The 18,583-nt window shown below is 44.2% G+C and overlaps 1 protein-coding gene across 11 annotated transcripts in view; it reads right to left on the bottom strand.

Annotated features, from left to right (window-relative positions):
- Positions 1–18,583, bottom strand: part of RIMS2 (regulating synaptic membrane exocytosis 2) — a 638,194-nt gene that overhangs the window by 267,935 nt on the left and 351,676 nt on the right. For 6 of the 11 annotated variants that reach the window (XM_040432565.1, XM_040432552.1, XM_040432558.1 and 3 more), the window contains one exon: positions 7,150–7,358. In XM_040432565.1, the coding sequence (XP_040288499.1) occupies positions 7,150–7,358 (209 nt within the window). Of the gene's footprint in view, positions 1–7,149; positions 7,359–7,503; positions 7,569–18,583 lie in introns of all 11 variants that reach the window. The other 5 variants (XM_040432551.1, XM_040432553.1, XM_040432561.1 and 2 more) reach the window with 1 other exon arrangement.

Raw genomic sequence — 18,583 nt, 5'->3', positions numbered from 1 at the left:
GATCCAGAATTTGCGGACCATAAAAAACCTACGGTCGTCTGAATGTAGCCTAACATTTACAACATAAAATTGGTGTATGCATTCAGGCATGCATGGGTGTAATGTGTAAAAGTGGAGTGTCTGGGGCTGTTTTATGAGTGGAGTGGCTTTTGCGACATTTTGTGTGTGTGTGCTTTTTACTATTCCCCCTCCACCTTTATAATAAATAACATTAGCATTAGACTTTAGCCCGAAAAATCACTGGGTGTGTGACAAATTCAACAAACGGTGTGTGACAACTGTTAAATTTGTCACAGAAATTACAATATTCCTGTAACTCTCTCCCTGCTTCTAACAGTAGATGGTGACAGTTGAAGATTTAAACTTGGCGTGTGCGACCACCTCTGCGAGGTGGACAAGAAATAAGGAAAAGAACAAACCGCAGGGGGCGCTATACAGATATCTTTTATTGAATAGCTCAGTGACTATAATACATTTTTAAATAGATCCAATTACTAAAGTATTCAGATCCAGGGGCTGGTTTGAAAAATATAGAATATTTCTTGTGGCACAACTCCTTTAAAGGTGTTGCCTCATGTGTCTTATGGTGGCCAATCATTTGATGCTTATGATCATGGGGCATGTGGTTGAATTAGATTTTTAAATCCAAGAGAGAAGACCCTTCATCGGAGAACTCTCTGTTCACAGGCTCATCCAGATTGTAGGTAAATCCAAGCAGATTCTATGATGAGATTATGGACAACATGTACAGCAACCAGCACTGATCCCGAGGTTTATAGGATCTCTGCTCGGGGAATACACAGTATATACATGGAGATAGAGAATTAGGAACGTGTCCCCTTTAAATGTCTCATGAGCTATCTGCTTCTCTGAGTTTAAAATACCCAGGAAATAATCTGGTACACTTCGGCGAGTGGGAGTAATTATTACCATCCTACAGCTCCTGCATTATTCCACTAAATTGCTCCAAAATGTGACTTTCTGGCTCCTAACCTTTTATTTGCATATATCACGCGTGCTATTTGTGTTTGAAGGATCTGGGCTACTCTAAGGTGCAGGCTGAATATGTAAAAGGATGCAAAACATATCTCGGGTGTCCTCCTCGGTGTCCTGACGTGATGGTAGATGTCTTCCATGTGTTGAAGGGGTTTTCATGCATCTTTCATTGATGGCCTATTCTTAGGGGTGGGATGCCCGTCAATTAGCAAGCATGCAGAGGACTTCTCGATGTAGTACCAGACACAGAGATGTGTATCTAGTACTGCAGCTTGGTCTATTCAGGTAGCAAGATTGAGCTTCTGTACCAGACACATGAACGAAACATAGAAGCACATAGTGTCGGACTGGGGTACCTAGGGCCCACCAGTAAAATTTATTTTGGGGGCCCACCGTACGGATACATTCCAATATAATAAATAATTTATCAAGTTTTTATATGAACATCTGCTGGTTGTGGTGCCTGCATTGAATATATGTATTTAGTGCAGTAAGTCTACTGTGTTATGTGCCACTTGTGCAGGGGGTGGGAGACTAGGGGCCCACCTTGCTCAGGGGCCCACCGGGGGATTCCCCTGTACCCCTGTGGGGCAGTCCGAGCCTGGAAGCACAGACCGGTGCGACGCTGTGTCTATACTGCAGTAAAGGGGCTACGACGCTCCAGGGAGCATCCCTTCTTCTCAGGACCTCCACCAATCACAAACGGATCAATGGAAATTCATGGAAACCTCTTTAGGGTATTTCTATCTTAAAGGGAGTATGTCAGTTCCAAAACACCCCCCAAACTAGAGCAAGCGGTGTATAGTGTAAGTGATGCTGAGTCCGACTATGTAATTTTTCTCTTTATATTCAATTGCGTTCCAACACTGTGCTCCGACAAACCAGCAGTAAAATGCACTGAGAGGACTCCTCTTTGAGTCCTCTCCATTAGGTGGTGAGCTCAGGAGTCCTCTCAATGCATTTTACTGCTGGTTTGTGGGAGCACAGCGTCGGAACGCAAGTGAGTATACACTGCGTGCAGAATTATTAGGCAAATGAGTGTTTTGACCACATCATCCTCTTTATGCATGTTGTCTTACTCCAAGCTGTATAGGCTCGAAAGCCTACTACCAATTAAGCATATTAGGTGATGTGCATCTCTGTAATGAGAAGGGGTGTGGTCTAATGACATCAACACCCTATATTAGGTGTGCATAATTATTAGGCAACTTCCTTTCCTTTGGCAAAATGGGTCAAAAGAAGGACTTGACAGGCTCAGAAAAGTCAAAAATAGTGAGATATCTTGCAGAGGGATGCAGCACTCTTAAAATTGCAAAGCTTCTGAAGCGTGATCATCGAACAATCAAGCGTTTCATTCAAAATAGTCAACAGGGTCGCAAGAAGCTTGTGGAAAAACCAAGGCGCAAAATAACTGCCCATGAACTGAGAAAAGTCAAGCGTGCAGCTGCCAAGATGCCACTTGCCACCAGTTTGGCCATATTTCAGAGCTGCAACATCACTGGAGTGCCCAAAAGCACAAGGTGTGCAATACTCAGAGACATGGCCAAGGTAAGAAAGGCTGAAAGACGACCACCACTGAACAAGACACACAAGCTGAAACGTCAAGACTGGGCCAAGAAATATCTCAAGACTGTATTTTCTAAGGTTTTATGGACTGATGAAATGAGAGTGAGTCTTGATGGGCCAGATGGATGGGCCCGTGGCTGGATTGGTAAAGGGCAGAGAGCTCCAGTCCGACTCAGACGCCAGCAAGGTGGAGGTGGAGTACTGGTTTGGGCTGGTATCATCAAAGATGAGCTTGTGGGGCCTTTTCGGGTTGAGGATGGAGTCAAGCTCAACTCCCAGTCCTACTGCCAGTTTCTGGAAGACACCTTCTTCAAGCAGTGGTACAGGAAGAAGTCTGCATCCTTCAAGAAAAACATGATTTTCATGCAGGACAATGCTCCATCACACGCGTCCAAGTACTCCACAGCGTGGCTGGCAAGAAAGGGTATAAAAGAAAAAAATCTAATGACATGGCCTCCTTGTTCACCTGATCTGAACCCCATTGAGAACCTGTGGTCCATCATCAAATGTGAGATTTACAAGGAGGGAAAACAGTACACCTCTCTGAACAGTGTCTGGGAGGCTGTGGTTGCTGCTGCACGCAATGTTGATGGTGAACAGATCAAAACACTGACAGAATCCATGGATGGCAGGCTTTTGAGTGTCCTTGCAAAGAAAGGTGGCTATATTGGTCACTGATTTGTTTTTGTTTTGTTTTTGAATGTCAGAAATGTATATTTGTGAATGTTGAGATGTTATATTGGTTTCACTGGTAAAAATAAATAATTGAAATGGGTATATATTTGTTTTTTGTTAAGTTGCCTAATAATTATGCACAGTAATAGTCACCTGCACACACAGATATCCCCCTAAAATAGCTAAAACTAAAAACAAACTAAAAACTACTTCCAAAAATATTCAGCTTTGATATTAATGAGTTTTTTGGGTTCATTGAGAACATGGTTGTTGTTCAATAATAAAATTAATCCTCAAAAATACAACTTGCCTAATAATTCTGCACTCCCTGTATAGATAAAAATTACATAAGTCAGTATCACTTAAACTATGCACCTTTTAGGCTACTTTCACACTAGCGTTTTTGCTGGATCCGGCAAAACTATCTGCATCTGTTATGAAAGGATCCGGTTGTATTATCTTTAACATAGCCAAGACGGATCCGTCATGAACTCTATTGAAAGTCAATGGAGGACGGATACGTTTTCTATTGTGTCTAAGAAAACTGATCCGTTCCCATTGACTTGCATTGTGGGTCATGACGGTCACCCGTCTTGCTCCGCATCCCAGGACGGAAAGCAAACTACAACATGCTGCGATTTGCTTTTCGGTATGAGCATTTTTGACCATTCCGTTCTGTTCAGTTACGTTTGGTCCACATCGACAATGAATGGGGCCAAATGGAAGCAATTTTTTCAGGTATTGAGACCCTATGACGAATCTCAATACCGGAAAACATTAACGCTAGTGTGAATGTATCCTTACTTTAGTTTGGGGGTGTTTTGGAACTAACAGATTCCTTTTAAAAAGGACCGGTCCCCTCTCCCGACATGTCTGTTTTAGAAGTTACATGCATTCCTCATGTAATAACAATTCTGAACCATCTATTCTTATGATTCTGTATTGTGCCATTCCTTTATTATTCCTGCTAGAAGCTGTAAATGAATTGCCAGCAGTTTGCAATGAAGGTCCAGATGGGTGTAACCAGTAGAGGGTGTGTCCCTGCACAGTCTGACACTATCCAATCAGCGCTGCCACTGTCAGACTGTGCAGGGACACACACCCCATCTGGATTTTCACTGCAAGTAATCCATTCGTAACTTCTAGCAGGATTAATAAAGGAAAGGAACATCGTAGAGTCAGAAGAATAGATGATCCAGAACGGTTGTTCCATGGGGAACCCAATTAGTTACTAAAATAGACATGTGAGGAGAGGGGACAGTTTGTCTTTAAGGCTTCAAGCACACGACCGTTGTTTTGGTCCACATCCGAGCCGCATTTTTTCGGTTGTGTACCCATTCACTCAATGGGGCCCCAAAAGTTCCGATCCGTCGCCCCACAAAAAAAAATATAACTTGTCCTGTTCTTGTCCGTTTTGCGGACAAGAACAGGCATTTCAACAATGGGTGGCGTGTTCGGTTCCACAAATTGCAGAACGCACACGGACGGCATCCGTGTTTCGCGGATCCACACTTTTCAGACCGCAAACCATGGCGCAGTCGTGTGCATGTAGCCTAAGGAGGATAGGCCATAAAAGCCTAATGTGTGGCACCTTCATAGGAAGATCAGGAGTTCTGGTGACTCTAGTTCACTGATTGCTGGCCATAGAATTCAATAGAGAAGAGGCCATGCTTGCAAGTGTCCTCATCTAATGAGGTCTATAAAGACTGCAGTGATATTTATGGATTCTTGTCAGCAGCCACTTATCTCCCTACCTGTGTGACCGCCATACAGAAGATGTCTGCTATACTGCCTCTGCTTGCTGTACAGTCTTGTTTTATGTCCTCTTACTCAGACAAGAAGCCTGAGAAGAAGACATGGTGGAAATGATGGTAAGTTATGTACTATCTGTATACTGAGCACGAGGGTCATAGAAGACATGGTGCATCATAGATCGACTTTAAATATTCAGCTTTGGTCCCTTTAGTGGGCTCTTGGGATGACATGAGCTCGGAGGTTATACTTGGCTGTTGTAAGAAGTCACCTGCGTAGATGGTATTATAGGCTTCTAGAAAAGGTACTTCATGTGCAATACCATACTATGAATATTGAGGCCTCACAGGATCGTTCTAGAGGCGCTGAAAATACATAGTGAATAAATAAAAAATATATTAAAGTACCTGTATTCTACAAAGCACACCATCTGTCAGGTCACAAGACTGGTCAGAAGAGACCTACCTCAAGACTCTGATCACTCAGTAAGTCTTACAATCTATCTATCTGTCTATCTATGTAAGGCTAGTTCCACACTTGCAGCAAAAGCTATCCGGAAGGCTGTTCTGGCAGAGAAATAGCCTGCTGAAGTTCACCATGTCCGTTCTAGCCGGATAGGGTTGTGCACCACTGGAGCCCATTGACTATAATGAGGTCTGTCAAGACTTTTTTCTGCCAAAAACCCGGCATTCATGCAGGAAACCATGCTGGATCCCTGCCAGATCCTATTAAAGTCAATGGGCTCCAGTAGTGCATGACCCTATCCAGCTAGAATGGACATAGTGAACTCCGGCAGGCTTTTCCTCTGCCAGAGCAGCCTGCCCGATGGCTTTACTGCTGGTGTGGAACTATTTTTCTATCTATCTATTATATATATATATATTTCTTCCTTCATTCTAGATAGATAGATAGACAACCTGCCATTGCTTGGAGGGTTCAGACATAACCAGCAACCTTTAAAAAATATCAACTTACCTGATGACCTAAGAGTGTCAGGGGTCTCTTCTCCCTTCTGGTTAAATTTGCAGATGTCCTCTTGACAACATGAGGTTCATACAGACAGGGGCTATCATCAGACCAAAGCTCTATTCTGCACTGCCTTCTAGATAAACTAGAACCTAAGCATATACAATATTTACTATTTGCTAAGATAAAAAAATATGTCATACCTTATTTTTATAGATTTATTTCACTTTCTCTCGAAAGTGACCAGAAACGCGTTTCCTACTGCGTCAAATTCAGGATATCATTGTGTGAGGTGACGGACGGGCGCATATATTTTGTGTAATCACAGCTGCTTCGACTTCATAAGTTCATGCCCCATGCAGATTCCACATTACAGAAAGAGCACATTGAGAAGACAAACACGAATGTCATGGCTCCCAACACACTAAAAAAAAGAAAAACCCCAAAGAAACAAACTGAACGGAGACCAACACGCTACAACTCAAACCACACCAAAAAAAACACTATGACGACAAATGAAAAGGACAGACATGACATGAAAGTGAAAGGGAAAAAAGAAAAACAACTTTTCTGTGCAAACAGACCCAATTTTTTTTATTTTATTTGTATTGTTGACTTTTTTTTTTGGTGTATTTTATATATTGACTTGTACCGGTTCATGTGGGATTAACGCTAACAATCAGCCAAATCAACTGCATCCTTAATGGCAATAAAGCTTGCTGAATGGAGATGATATCACATTCTAGAATATGCAGTGAGATGAAAAGGTTAAATTTCTCCGAGCCTGACAATTCTCATTCTTGCATTGCCAACATCGGCAATACAAGAACGTGCCGTTTTATTTGCATTCTTTTTCTGTTTTTCTTTACGTGATATTTTTTTTTGTATTTTATTTTATATATTTTTGTTGGTTTTTTTGTTTTGTTTTTCTTTTCTGCACCTTAAGAAATACTACAGTGTCTAGAAAACAGTATGGAGCTCATTCAAAGACAGCAGATGCAGCTCCCGGCTGCCAGCTAGGGCCAAAAACGTGCAGAGTGGCTGGATGTTGGCAGATGGCTGCGACATCACACCGCAGTCTTCGAATAAGCCCCCTGTCTCGTTGTTAAAAAATGTTTTAATTAAATGAGTGACAGAGAGCAAACGAAGACCAAATGAGCAGATCCAAAGGCAGGCTTCCACAATTGTCAGTACCTTCTCACTATGGCTATGCTCCTCGTTAAGGGTGGTGCTACTACACGTATCTACCCCAGAGTCTTTTATCTGAGGCTCTGACCATTCCAAATCCTCTTCCAATGAGTGGGCTCCAAAGCACACCATTTTCTTTTGTCTTTCAGACAAGGTGTTAGAATCCGACAAAACTGCCTGCTCACTAGTTTTTCTTTTTCCCCTTTGACTGTCCCCTACAAGTGTGGGATAAAAAAAAAAGGATATATATAAAATAAAGGAAAAGAAAACATGCATAGGTAAAGAAATGAAAAGAAAAATAAAACAAAGGGAGGTGTGGATGGTGAAGGAAACTGAATGTTAGGACCCCACATGTCTCACCAAAGACATTGGGGAGGCTTCGCTGCTGTGCCAAGATGTGTGCTCCATCCAATACTCCATGTCACCTGTGAGGATCAGACAGAGAAGATAGAGCGGTAAAGGAAAGATGAGGAAAGATCAAACAAAGGTATAACATGACAGTTCTCTTATCACTCTGTCCTGTCTTCCGCTTGGCTCTCTTTGTGGTGTGCATTGAATTTTTTATTGCCACAATACCCTCTGAGCAAGGCCAAATACAATAATACATCAAAAGACTGAAAACATGTGACATACATTACCACAGTGTATTATAACATGATATAAACACTCAATGATACAAAAGATTTCAAAACCGTAGGCAAAGTCTCACAAGATCCCACTGTGGACAATAAACGATGGAGGAAGATTAGCTCCTGCTCCCCCTCGCTGCCTAATGACTCACAATACTCTCCTCACTTAGTCTCCTATATGCCAGGAGGCTCCTGTAAAGCCAACATATGGAACAGTCAGGCTACTTTCACATATGCGTTTTGGTTTGAGGTTTTGAGATCCGGCAGAGGATCTCAAAACCTGACCAAAACGGTTCCGTTTTGATTACACATCAGGATGCATCCGTTCCGTTAGGATGCGGCCGTGTGAAATCGAAATGAAACAAACCGGATCCATCACTAAATGCAACGAAGGTCGATGGGTGACAGATCCGGTTTTTTAGGATCGTAAAAAAAAAAACGGATCTGTCACCATTGACTTACATTGTTTTTAGTGATGGATCCGGTTTTCTTCCGTTTCGATGACCGGTCACAAAACGGAATGCTACCGGAACGGAAGACATCCTGAACGGATCTATTTTCATTCAGAATGCATGGGGAGAAAACAGAACCGTTTTGGCCCGGTTTTAGGCTAGGTCTACACGACGACATTTGTTGCGCGACGTTTTGTTGCACCAATGTCACGCGACAATTTTTATAATGGCGGTCTATGGTGTCGCACTGCAACATGCTGCGACTGCGACGCAACAGTCGCAGAAAATCCATTCGAGTCGCAGCATGTCGCATGTTGCAGTGCGACACCATAGACTGCCATTATAAAAATCGTTGAGCAACATTGGTGCAACAAAATGTTGCAGTGTAGTTGTGTCCTATCTGTCGCACGACAAATGTCGTCGTGTAGACCTAGCCTCAAGATCCTCTGCCGGATCTCAAAATCCTGAATGCCAAAACACATATGTGAAAGTAGCCTTGGTGCAGAGGTGAGACCTAATAGTCATTCAATGAAAACCGAATAAAAATGCAGAATCAGATAATAAAACAGAATATAAAATAATATTATAAGGCGTCCTGCACACGAATGTGTGCGCTCCGCGGCAGCACGGCAAACATGCCGAGAGACGGCCGGAATAAAACTGCGACATGTTTTATTCCGGCCGCCTCTCGGCAAGTTTGCGGTGCTGCCGCTGGAACTCCGGCCTTCCCCCATTATAGTCAATGGGGCCGGAGCGGTAGTCCGGGGACACGCGTGCACTAGCGGAAGCACGGATGCCGGAGTTCCTTGCCGCTAGTGTGAAAGTAGCCTAAGTCAGAAATCCAGCTCTTTTGTGGATGTTCTTATGGAATGCATTGGTTTTTGGCCTTTTTTATCATAGGGAATGTCCGAAAAAATAGTCTCTACTCCCAAACTGCCCTAGCTGTGAGGGCAAAATTAGATGTCTGAAATGTGCTATATTCAACAAGCGCTGTGCGCCACTTTCATAAACTTGCCACACAGACCATTCCCTTTACACAATTAGACAAACTTCAGTTTGTCCTCTGTTGATAAATCAGGGCCACAGTCTATTATAATAGGATCAATATACTGTAAAACAACTGATGAATGAGGACACAGACTATGGCGACATCATAGCAACAGAACACAGCCTAAAAAACAAGGACACAAACTTTTGCGATCACCTCGCCTGGCCTCATTGGTGGTGCAAACCTGGATGTAATCACAACTGAAAACAGTCTGAGGTACCAGTCAGAACCGAAGTCGAGTTCGGTTTCAAGTTTTAAAGTGGTTTTCTACTTAAAAAATTAACTTCCAAAGTTATTCAACGAAGTCACGCGGGACTTCGTGAATAACTTACGGTACTTTGGCTCATCGGAGCCCATCCATTTTAATACTGTATGGAAACGAATCTCCGTACAGTGTTATTCTGAAGTTTTGAACGAAGCGACTTCGGATGAAGTGGTGATGTCACAATAGCTTGTGTCCTCAATCATAAAAACATGCTCTATTGTGATGATGTCATATTCATTTATAAGGACGTTACAACAGATGGTGCTTTTATTGATATGGTTTATTTTCATTGTGATGGTGTTAGCGCACTGCACAGTAGTGTTTGTGTTTTATTTTATTTCTAGGCTGTGTTCTGTTGTAGTGATGTCACAATGGGTACTGCATCCCTATTCCTAGCTTGTGTTTTATTGTAATGATTTTTTACTTGCCTGTGTTAATATAAACTTTGTTCCACTTTTACGATGACTCGATGAGTTGCATCTTCATCTATTATAGGTTCTGTTCTACTGTGACAATGCCAGTCTTGCCAACCAAGACGGCCCAAATTCTGACACAATAGGAGGTCCCTACTATAATAAGACCAACAATGTGCAGCAGAACACAAACTCATTTGATGCTGTTCCGGACACAATCCTTTCCTGCTACTTTTTTTCCATTCAAATTTTATTCAGTTTTTAGTTTTCATATAGGGCAGGGAAGAACTGGCCCACCAGCTGGGCCCATTCTCTGAAGCCACAGAGGGCCCAAAAATCCCATTTGGAGCTGCCTTTGGAGCCAATCACTTGCTACTAGGATCTATTTCTTTGATTCAAACTTATTACACTTTATCGATAATATAGGGCTTTGGCCCCAAGAATAATTTCCTCTGGTGGGCCCAAGGAACCCCAACAGAGGAACAGAGAATACGGATATGACAAGGACAGAACCATACAAAGAAATGCGTTTTGTGACTAATAAATTCGTCATGAAGCAAACTTCTTTGTGAAATCAGGCGAAGCAGCTGAATTAAATTTTCCATAACTTCACTCATCTCTAGTCATCAGAGGGAGTCCGACTCCCAGAATCCCTGCCGATCAGCCGTTTGAAGAGGCCGCTGCACTCCAGTGAGTGCTGCAGCCTCCTCGCAGCTTTCCAAGCACAGCGCCGTACATCGTATAGTGGCTGTGCTTGGTATAGCAGCTCAGCCCATTCCTTTGAATGGGACTTAGCTGTGCCTAGGTCACGTGACCAATGGATGTGACATCACTGGCCTAGAAAGAGACCACAGCGCTCACAGAGTACTGCTGCCTCTTCAAACAACTGATTGGGATGGGTGCCGGCCGGGACTCGGACATACGCCAATCGGATATTGAAGACCTATCCTAAGGTCCTAAGGATAGGCCATTAATATCAAAATCCCAGACAACCCCTTTAAAGCTTGCCAATAGAATTTATATGAACATTTAGATTTCTGATTGCAGTGTTTTTTTATGCTGTGATTATAGTCAGACATATGCTAATGTACAACAAAAAACGCTATTTGAATACATGATGATATAATTACTAAAGTAACAAGATAATTGAATTACAGCAATTATTGTGTGCCATAATCAATACATTATACAATGTAACATACAGAAAACTGGCAGGAGATGGACATAGTACAAACACACTCGTATGAAAAAAATATTTAAAAAGTAAAATGAAAATTAAAGGTGCAGTCTGAAGCAAAAAAAATTGCACAACAGCAAACAGTAAAATATATATTTTTTATATTTTTTTAACCAAAACCAATCCCTGGTAAATCCCCCACAACACCAGCGCTGATGCTGTGGAGATCAGTGATGGTCAGTTCGCAGTGTTCGCCAGCAAACACATGCGGGCTGCCATCTTTAGTAAGGTAGACTCACCCGTCCTTAACTGAGCCTGTGCCGGGAGCCGGTCTGAGATCAAATGCAGTCACCGGGAGCAGGCAGTTCCGAGAACAGCCCGATGAAGGCCCCCGGCGGCTGTTCTCAGAACTGCCTGCTCCCGGTGACTGCATTTGATTTCAGACCGGCTCCTGGTAAAGGTAAGGGCTTACCTGTGCATCGCCGGACGGGTGAGTCTACCTTACTAAAGATGGCAGCCCGCATGTGTTCGCTGGCGAACACTGCGAACTGACCATCACTGGTGGAGATCCCTCGCTGGTCTTTGTTCTCATGTGGATGTACAGCACATCAACACTGCAGCAATGTAGACAAAGAGCGCCCGGGACCACAGATGCAGTGCTGGAGCGGAAGAAGAAATGAACAGGTGAGCAGTGGTAACTTTTTAATTTTAGAACTTTTCTTGCTGTTAAAGGGGATGTCTCATCACAGACAATGGGGGCATATCGCTAGGATATGCCCCATTGCCTTATAGGTGCGGGTCCCACCGCTGGGACCTGCACCTATATCGGGAACGGAGCCCCGCAAAGGTGGTGGTTGGAGGGCTCTGGTCCAGCCACCACCAAGCGCGCTCCCCATAGAAGTGAATGGGAGCGCACCGTGCATGACCGGCCACTGCTCCCGTTCACTCTTATGGGCCCTCGGAAATCGCTGAGCCAGCGCTCTGCTATTTTCAGGATTAGGTTAATAAACTGAATTTACAGAGGCTGTCTGCTGTGGACAATCATTTCTTGTTAGATTGTTGTTAACAAGGTGCATCACTGCTGGGACCTCCAGCGATCAGCTCTAACCTTCAGAGGAACCTGGCAGGAGGTGTTCAATATTCCAACAGTGCCACCACAGGAGAAATGGAGCATTACACAGTTCATATTGAAATCAATGGACTTTACATGTAAGGCTACTTTCACACTAGCGTTTTGGCTTTCCGTTTGTGAGATCCGTCATGGGCTCTCACAAGCGGTCCAAAACAGATCAGTTTTGCCCTAATTTATTCTGAATGAATAAGGATCCGCTCAGAATGCATCAGTTTGCCTCCAGTCAGTCTCCATTCCGCTCTGGAGGCCGACACCAAAACACTGCCTGCAGCGTTTTGCTGTCCGCCTGACGAAGTGGAGCCAAACGGATCCATCCTGGCACACAATGCAAGTCAATGGGGACGGATCCGTTTTCTCTGACACAATAGAAAACGGACTCGTCCTCCTTTGACTTTCAATGGTGTTCATGACGGATCCGTCATGGCTATAGAAGACATAATACAACCGGATCCGTTCATGACGGATGCATGCGGTTGTATTATTGTAACGGAAGCGTTTTTTGCAGATCCATGACGGATCCGCAAAAAACGCTAATGTGAAAGTGGCCTAATGCACAGAGTTGCTGGGTCCTCCAGAGTAAACACTGCTCTCACTAAAAGATGAGGGCTTTGAAATAGGGGGGGGGACCTCTCTCTCTACTAAAGAGTAGTGTTGAGCGAACTTCTGTTTTAAGTTCGGCGTCTAAAGTTCGGCTTCCGGTTAGCGGAGAATCCCGATATGGATTCCGAATTCCATTGTGGTCCGTGGTAGCGGAATCAATAATCGGCCATTATTGATTCCGCTACCACCGACCACAACGGAATTCGGAATCCATATCGGGATTCTCCGCTAACCGGAAGCCGAACTTTAGACGCCGAACTTAAAACAGAAGTTCGCTCAACACTACTAAAGAGGTCTTCCAATCTTACAAGGTGATTGCTAGGATAGGCCATGACTTTATGATTGGTGGGTTCTGACCCCTAGGACCTCTACGAACATGAGAATGAAGGGGATGTAGTGTTGTTTTAGAGCCGTGTCCCCTTCACTGCTTTCTAGTGCACAGTGGCGTCCGGCGGAGAGCTCCAGTGACACCCAATTCCAGTGAGCTGAGCAGGCAGCCGGGAGGCCGGGAGCACCACAGTGCACAGAAAACGTAGTAGGTGGCCCAGCACTCAAGCCCTTTTTTCTCAGAATTGGTGGAGGTCCCTGGGGTCCTAAAGGGATGGCTTATCCTAGTGATGTGCCATCACTTCCCAAAATGGGAATACCCCTTCAGCTCAGAATTCCCTAACATTGGAAAATAAATTTTTTAAACCAGACAACTCCTTTAATTTCACTCTCAACGTGCGACAAGCGGCGTCCTACGAGGCGTTCCTCAGTCTTCCTTCAATGCTGTTTGTGATGATCCAGCACCTGGGGCTGAATGATGATTTCCTCTGATCTAGTCATTTTCCTAATAATTTCTCTTAATTAATGCTTCCCTCTTGCAGTATATGTTTAATTTCCGCAGCACCGTCAGCACTTGCTCGCTGCTTCCTCATGGGAGCAATATCTAATATACACTGAACAAGTTTGCGTTTAAGAGCTTCACATGTTCGACATGAAAGTGTTTAGGAGTTCAGCGGCGCAGGGACGCCGGGGATCGGGATCTCTGCGGAAAATACACAAATCGGGGAACCACCTAGTGACCCTCCGGGCTCTCTCTGTAAATTTTGTAAAACTTACATTATCGGCAAACGGCGAAGCTGAGAGATTATTTTCATCTTCGCACCAATGACAGCACATATGGGTACACTTTTCCCAAATTCTCGTAGTGCTTTTATCGTGTCAATAACGATTATCGATAATGCGGCTTCTTCCCATTCATGTCAATGGGTTGCTACTGCAGTACCCTGCCCCACTAAGTAGATGGTGTGCATGCATACTTACCAACGTTTTAGCTGGTAACATCGAGGCATCTAAGCCCTGCCCCCGGGAAAGCCTTGACCTTGGAACGCCCACTTTTGGGCTGTTTACTTTAACCTTGCCCGTCAATATTAGATTGGCGGGGGTCCAACTCTCTCTCTGTGAGCGCTTAGGCCTCTTCCTAGGACGGTGACATCACGTTCATCATTCACACGGCCTAGGCACAGCTCAATCCCTTTCAAGTAAATGGAGCTGAGCTGCAATACCAAGCACAGCCACTATACAATGGATGGCGCTGTGCTTCTTAAGCTGCAAGGAGGCTGCTGTGCTGACTGGAACTCCAGTGAGCACCTCAGCTTCTTCAAACAGAAAACCCCCACCGATAGACCATGAATCTAAAAATTCCAGAGAACCCCTTTAATATCCTGGACCTGCAAGAACCCATTAAAATCAGGCTCCTTGCTCTGCTACACCACCATTCTCTACACTGCAGTTCTGCCTGTCCTAGTTGTAAGCACAAACCCACCAGAAGCTCACAAGCAAGTTAAAGCATATGGCTGTCACTCTTGATCACAGGATCCGCATGCAGATTACCACTAACTGCTGGACTGGACTTGTACCTACTAGTGTTTCAAATGGCGAGTACAGGCCGCCAATAGGTGGCAGATCCCGCGGTCGGCACAGAAATTGATCAGAGATAAATGATCCATTGCTGTTCCTCTGGGGAACTAATTTGAGTAAGTAATACAAATTAAAACCTTGTGCGGTCAATTGCTACACAAATCTGAAGGTAATACCGCCATTAACCCAGAAATTCGAGCCATCATTGGCCCTTATGGGCTGGCAGTCTAGTGGTCACTGAAATACCCCCCTATGAATCCCACCCCATGAACACCCAGCCACATTGGGGGTCATTTATTAAGACCTGCCCATCTTAGATTCCCCCCTGCGTTGCCGTAAGAGTCGCTAATTTAGGAAAATCTAAGGCAGTTCGTGCAGGGGCTGGAGTAGTTTTTTGACAACATTTACTCCTATTTCCAGCCATAAATGTTAGTAAATTTCCTGAGGCCGAAATCCCGGCCCCAGCATGGCCCCCAAGACCCCCCTCACTGTGTGAGTAATTACTGTCAAATGGACGGTTAAAAAAAGGGTCTTGAACTATTTTTACAACTTAAATAGTCGCAAATTCCTTAATAAATGACCCCCATTGTGTTGTGCTAATGCAATGCCATCTGGTGGCCATATTCATAACGGTAATGGGTTTCATTTATCTAAAATCACATTTGTCTCTGAAATAAAGCAGGGCCCTTGGGGCATCAGGATCCCCCCAAAAAACATTCTTACCACGGGAACCCCACACTGACTGTATATAGTCTTATGATATAGACACTGCGATACTTTCCAGAAACATCCAAGCAGTACTATGGTTTGCTCCATGTTCTGGAGAAGGATGGAATCCAATTAGAAAAGGAATGAGCCAGTCTGTAGCTCTAGAGCAGGGATGCCCAACCTGCGGCTCTCCAGCTGTTGCAAAACTACAACTCCCAGCATGCCCTAATAGCTGTAGGCTGTCCAGGCATGCCGGGAGTTGTAGTTTTGCAACAGCTGGAGGGTCGCAGGTTGGGCATCCCTGCTCTAGAGGGTGCGGAGCTAGCCTTCACACCTGGTCCCAGGAGGCCCCAAAGCCCTTCTTCCACATAGAAGGACACAGGGTGAATGTTATGGGCCCCCCAGAGCGTTTAGCATAGGGGCAATGGCACCATTAATTTAGTTAGGTAGGGTCCTATTTGGTTCTCCCCCCCCCCCTTTTTTTTCTGTGTCTCTCCCTTTCCCGCTCTTTTATTTAATATTTTACCTCAAGATTGAATTGTGGACCGGTTCCAGCTGGTTTGAGTAGATCTTCTGAGGCAGCTGTAGCTCCACAGCTGATTGGCTGATGCTGTTGCTGTGGGTCCTGATTTGTTGCCCTGCTTTCGGCGGGTAGGATTTCTCCTTTAAATTGTGGGGTTTAGTGGGGCTTCTGGGTCAGTTTGAAGAGGACCGCATCGTCGCCCCGCCCTCCCTTCATAATTATCTTTTCTTATCTGTCGCTTTGCTTTATTAGAGGGGCCGTATCACTCAGTGTTTCTGAGTGGATTTCGGTATTTATCTAATGGTTTGATGGTTCGTTAAATTATGATGATTGTGGTTTTTAATTATTTATTAAATTATTTATTATGGTTTTATCCTTAATAAAGCATTGTGGCCATTTTATTCCAAAGAAGAAGTTGTTGTGTGTTTATTTTTAGTGGTAAGTTATAGCAATGTAGAAAGGTGTCATTTGCCTCCATGGTAGGTGGGGGAAAGGACTGCCATACACTTTGCTTTGGGAACTCAGGAGCTTCAAGTCAGGCCTCTGCTAATAAAAATCCTGGGACATTGACCTCATATAGGAGCAAGGATGGATTAAAAAGTGGTCCAGGGTAGAAGGGTAAATGGCGTCACCGTCCAACCTGAACCCCTGTAGACTTTACGGTATGAGGCTGGTACATGGTCAAAGTGACGGTGAAGGTTGTCCCTTCGGTGTCTTCCAATTTTCCGCCTCCTTGTCATCTGATGTGCAGAGAAGACACAATGTAATTGGCTGTAACGTTTCTCTTTCTGGGAAGGCAGATTTTCGGAACACTTCGGCTTACATGAAAGGTATTTGCTAGACTGGATTTTGCGGTCTATCATTTCCTGTTCACTTGTGCTGACCTCATTCAGTCAACTTAGCTAAACTAGACACCATTGCACATCTTTTCCCCTGAAACCGAAAATTAGGAGATATTAAAGGAAAATCAGTCGGTTCATTTTGTCTAAGATTTTTCTTCTCTTCCCCGACCCCCAAAAAAAAGATCCATTGATGTATAAATGTAGTTATAACATCAGCAGATCACATCATTCAATTTTGTATTAATGATGATGTATTATCTTTTTAATATATTTTAATTCATTAAATTCATAATTTTTTGGGGGGCGGGTGGGACATATATCAATTTATCAGCAGCCTACCATATTGTGTCAGAAGGTAATGGGTAAGGCCCCTTAACACGGGGCGAGTATTCCGCGCGGATGCGATGCGTGAGTTGAACGCGTTGCACCCGCACTGAATACCGACCCATTCATTTCTATGGGGCTGATCACATGAGCGGTGGTTTTCACGCATCACTTGTGCGTTGCGTGAAAATCGCAGCATGCTCTATATTCTGCGTTTTTCACGAAGTGAATGGGGCTGCGTGAAAATCGCAAGCATCCGCAAGCAAGTGCGGATGCGGTGCAATTTTCACGCACGGTTGCTAGGAGACGATCGGGATGGAGACCCGATCATTATTATTTTCCCTTATAACATGGTTATAAGGGAAAATAATAGCATTCTGAATACAGAATGCATAGTACAATAGCGCTGGAGGGGTTAAAAAAATAATAATTATTATTTAACCCACCTTAGTCCACCTGATAGCGCAGCCCGCCTTCTCGTCTGTCTCCTTTGTTGAACAGGACCTGTGGTGAGCATTCATTACAGGAACAGGACCTGTGGTGACGTCACTCCGGTCATCACATGATCCATCACATGATCTTTTACCATGGTGATGGATCATGTGATGGCCGGAGTGACGTCACCACAGGTCCTGTTCAACAAAGGAGACAGACGAGAAGGCGGGCTGCGCTATCAGGTGGACTAAGGTGAGTTAAATTATTTTTTATTTATTTTTAACCCCTCCAGCGCTATTGTACTATGCATTCTGTTTTCAGAATGCTATTATTTTCCCTTATAACCATGTTATAAGGGAAAATAATACAATCTACAGAACACTGATCCCAAGCCCGAACTTCTGTGAAGAAGTTCGGGTTTGGGTACCAAACATGCGCGATTTTTCTCACGCGAGTGCAAAACGCATTACAATGTTTTGCACTCGCGCGGAAAAATCGCGGGTGTTCCCGTAACGCACCCGCACATTTTCCCGCAACGCCCGTCTGAAAGAGGCCTAATGAATCTGCAAAGGTTAAAGGGACTCTGTCACGACAAACCAGGCACGCTGCCTTGTAGGGCTAGCTCAGGTGAACGTAATGACATCTTTAGTATTCTGAAGAAAAAGTGCACTGAGGGCGGGTCCAAGACACTCTGTGCACCCTTGATCCTCCTGCTTCCTCTGTCAGCCCTTCCCTCTCCTTCTTGATTGACATGACTAGTTGAGATGACTATCCACGAACCTGGCCCTGCTAAGCAGTAAAAAGAGGCTGGCAGAGGAAGCAGGAGGAGTTAAGGGGCACAAAGTGTCTTGGGCCCGCCCTCAGTGCACTTAAGTGCCCATTCGCATATAGATTAAAAGTACTTTTCTCCAGAATTATGTAACAGAAGTGGAAGGTATCATTACATTAAGCTGAGGTAGTCCTACGAGACATTGTGCCTGACAAAAG

The sequence above is a fragment of the Bufo bufo genome, chromosome 5 (genome assembly GCF_905171765.1).
Source record: "Bufo bufo chromosome 5, aBufBuf1.1, whole genome shotgun sequence".
In the NCBI taxonomy this organism is placed as follows: Eukaryota; Metazoa; Chordata; class Amphibia; order Anura; family Bufonidae; genus Bufo; species Bufo bufo.
Note: the sequence above shows the minus strand (reverse complement) of the source record. Positions and strands in the feature narration are given on the sequence as shown.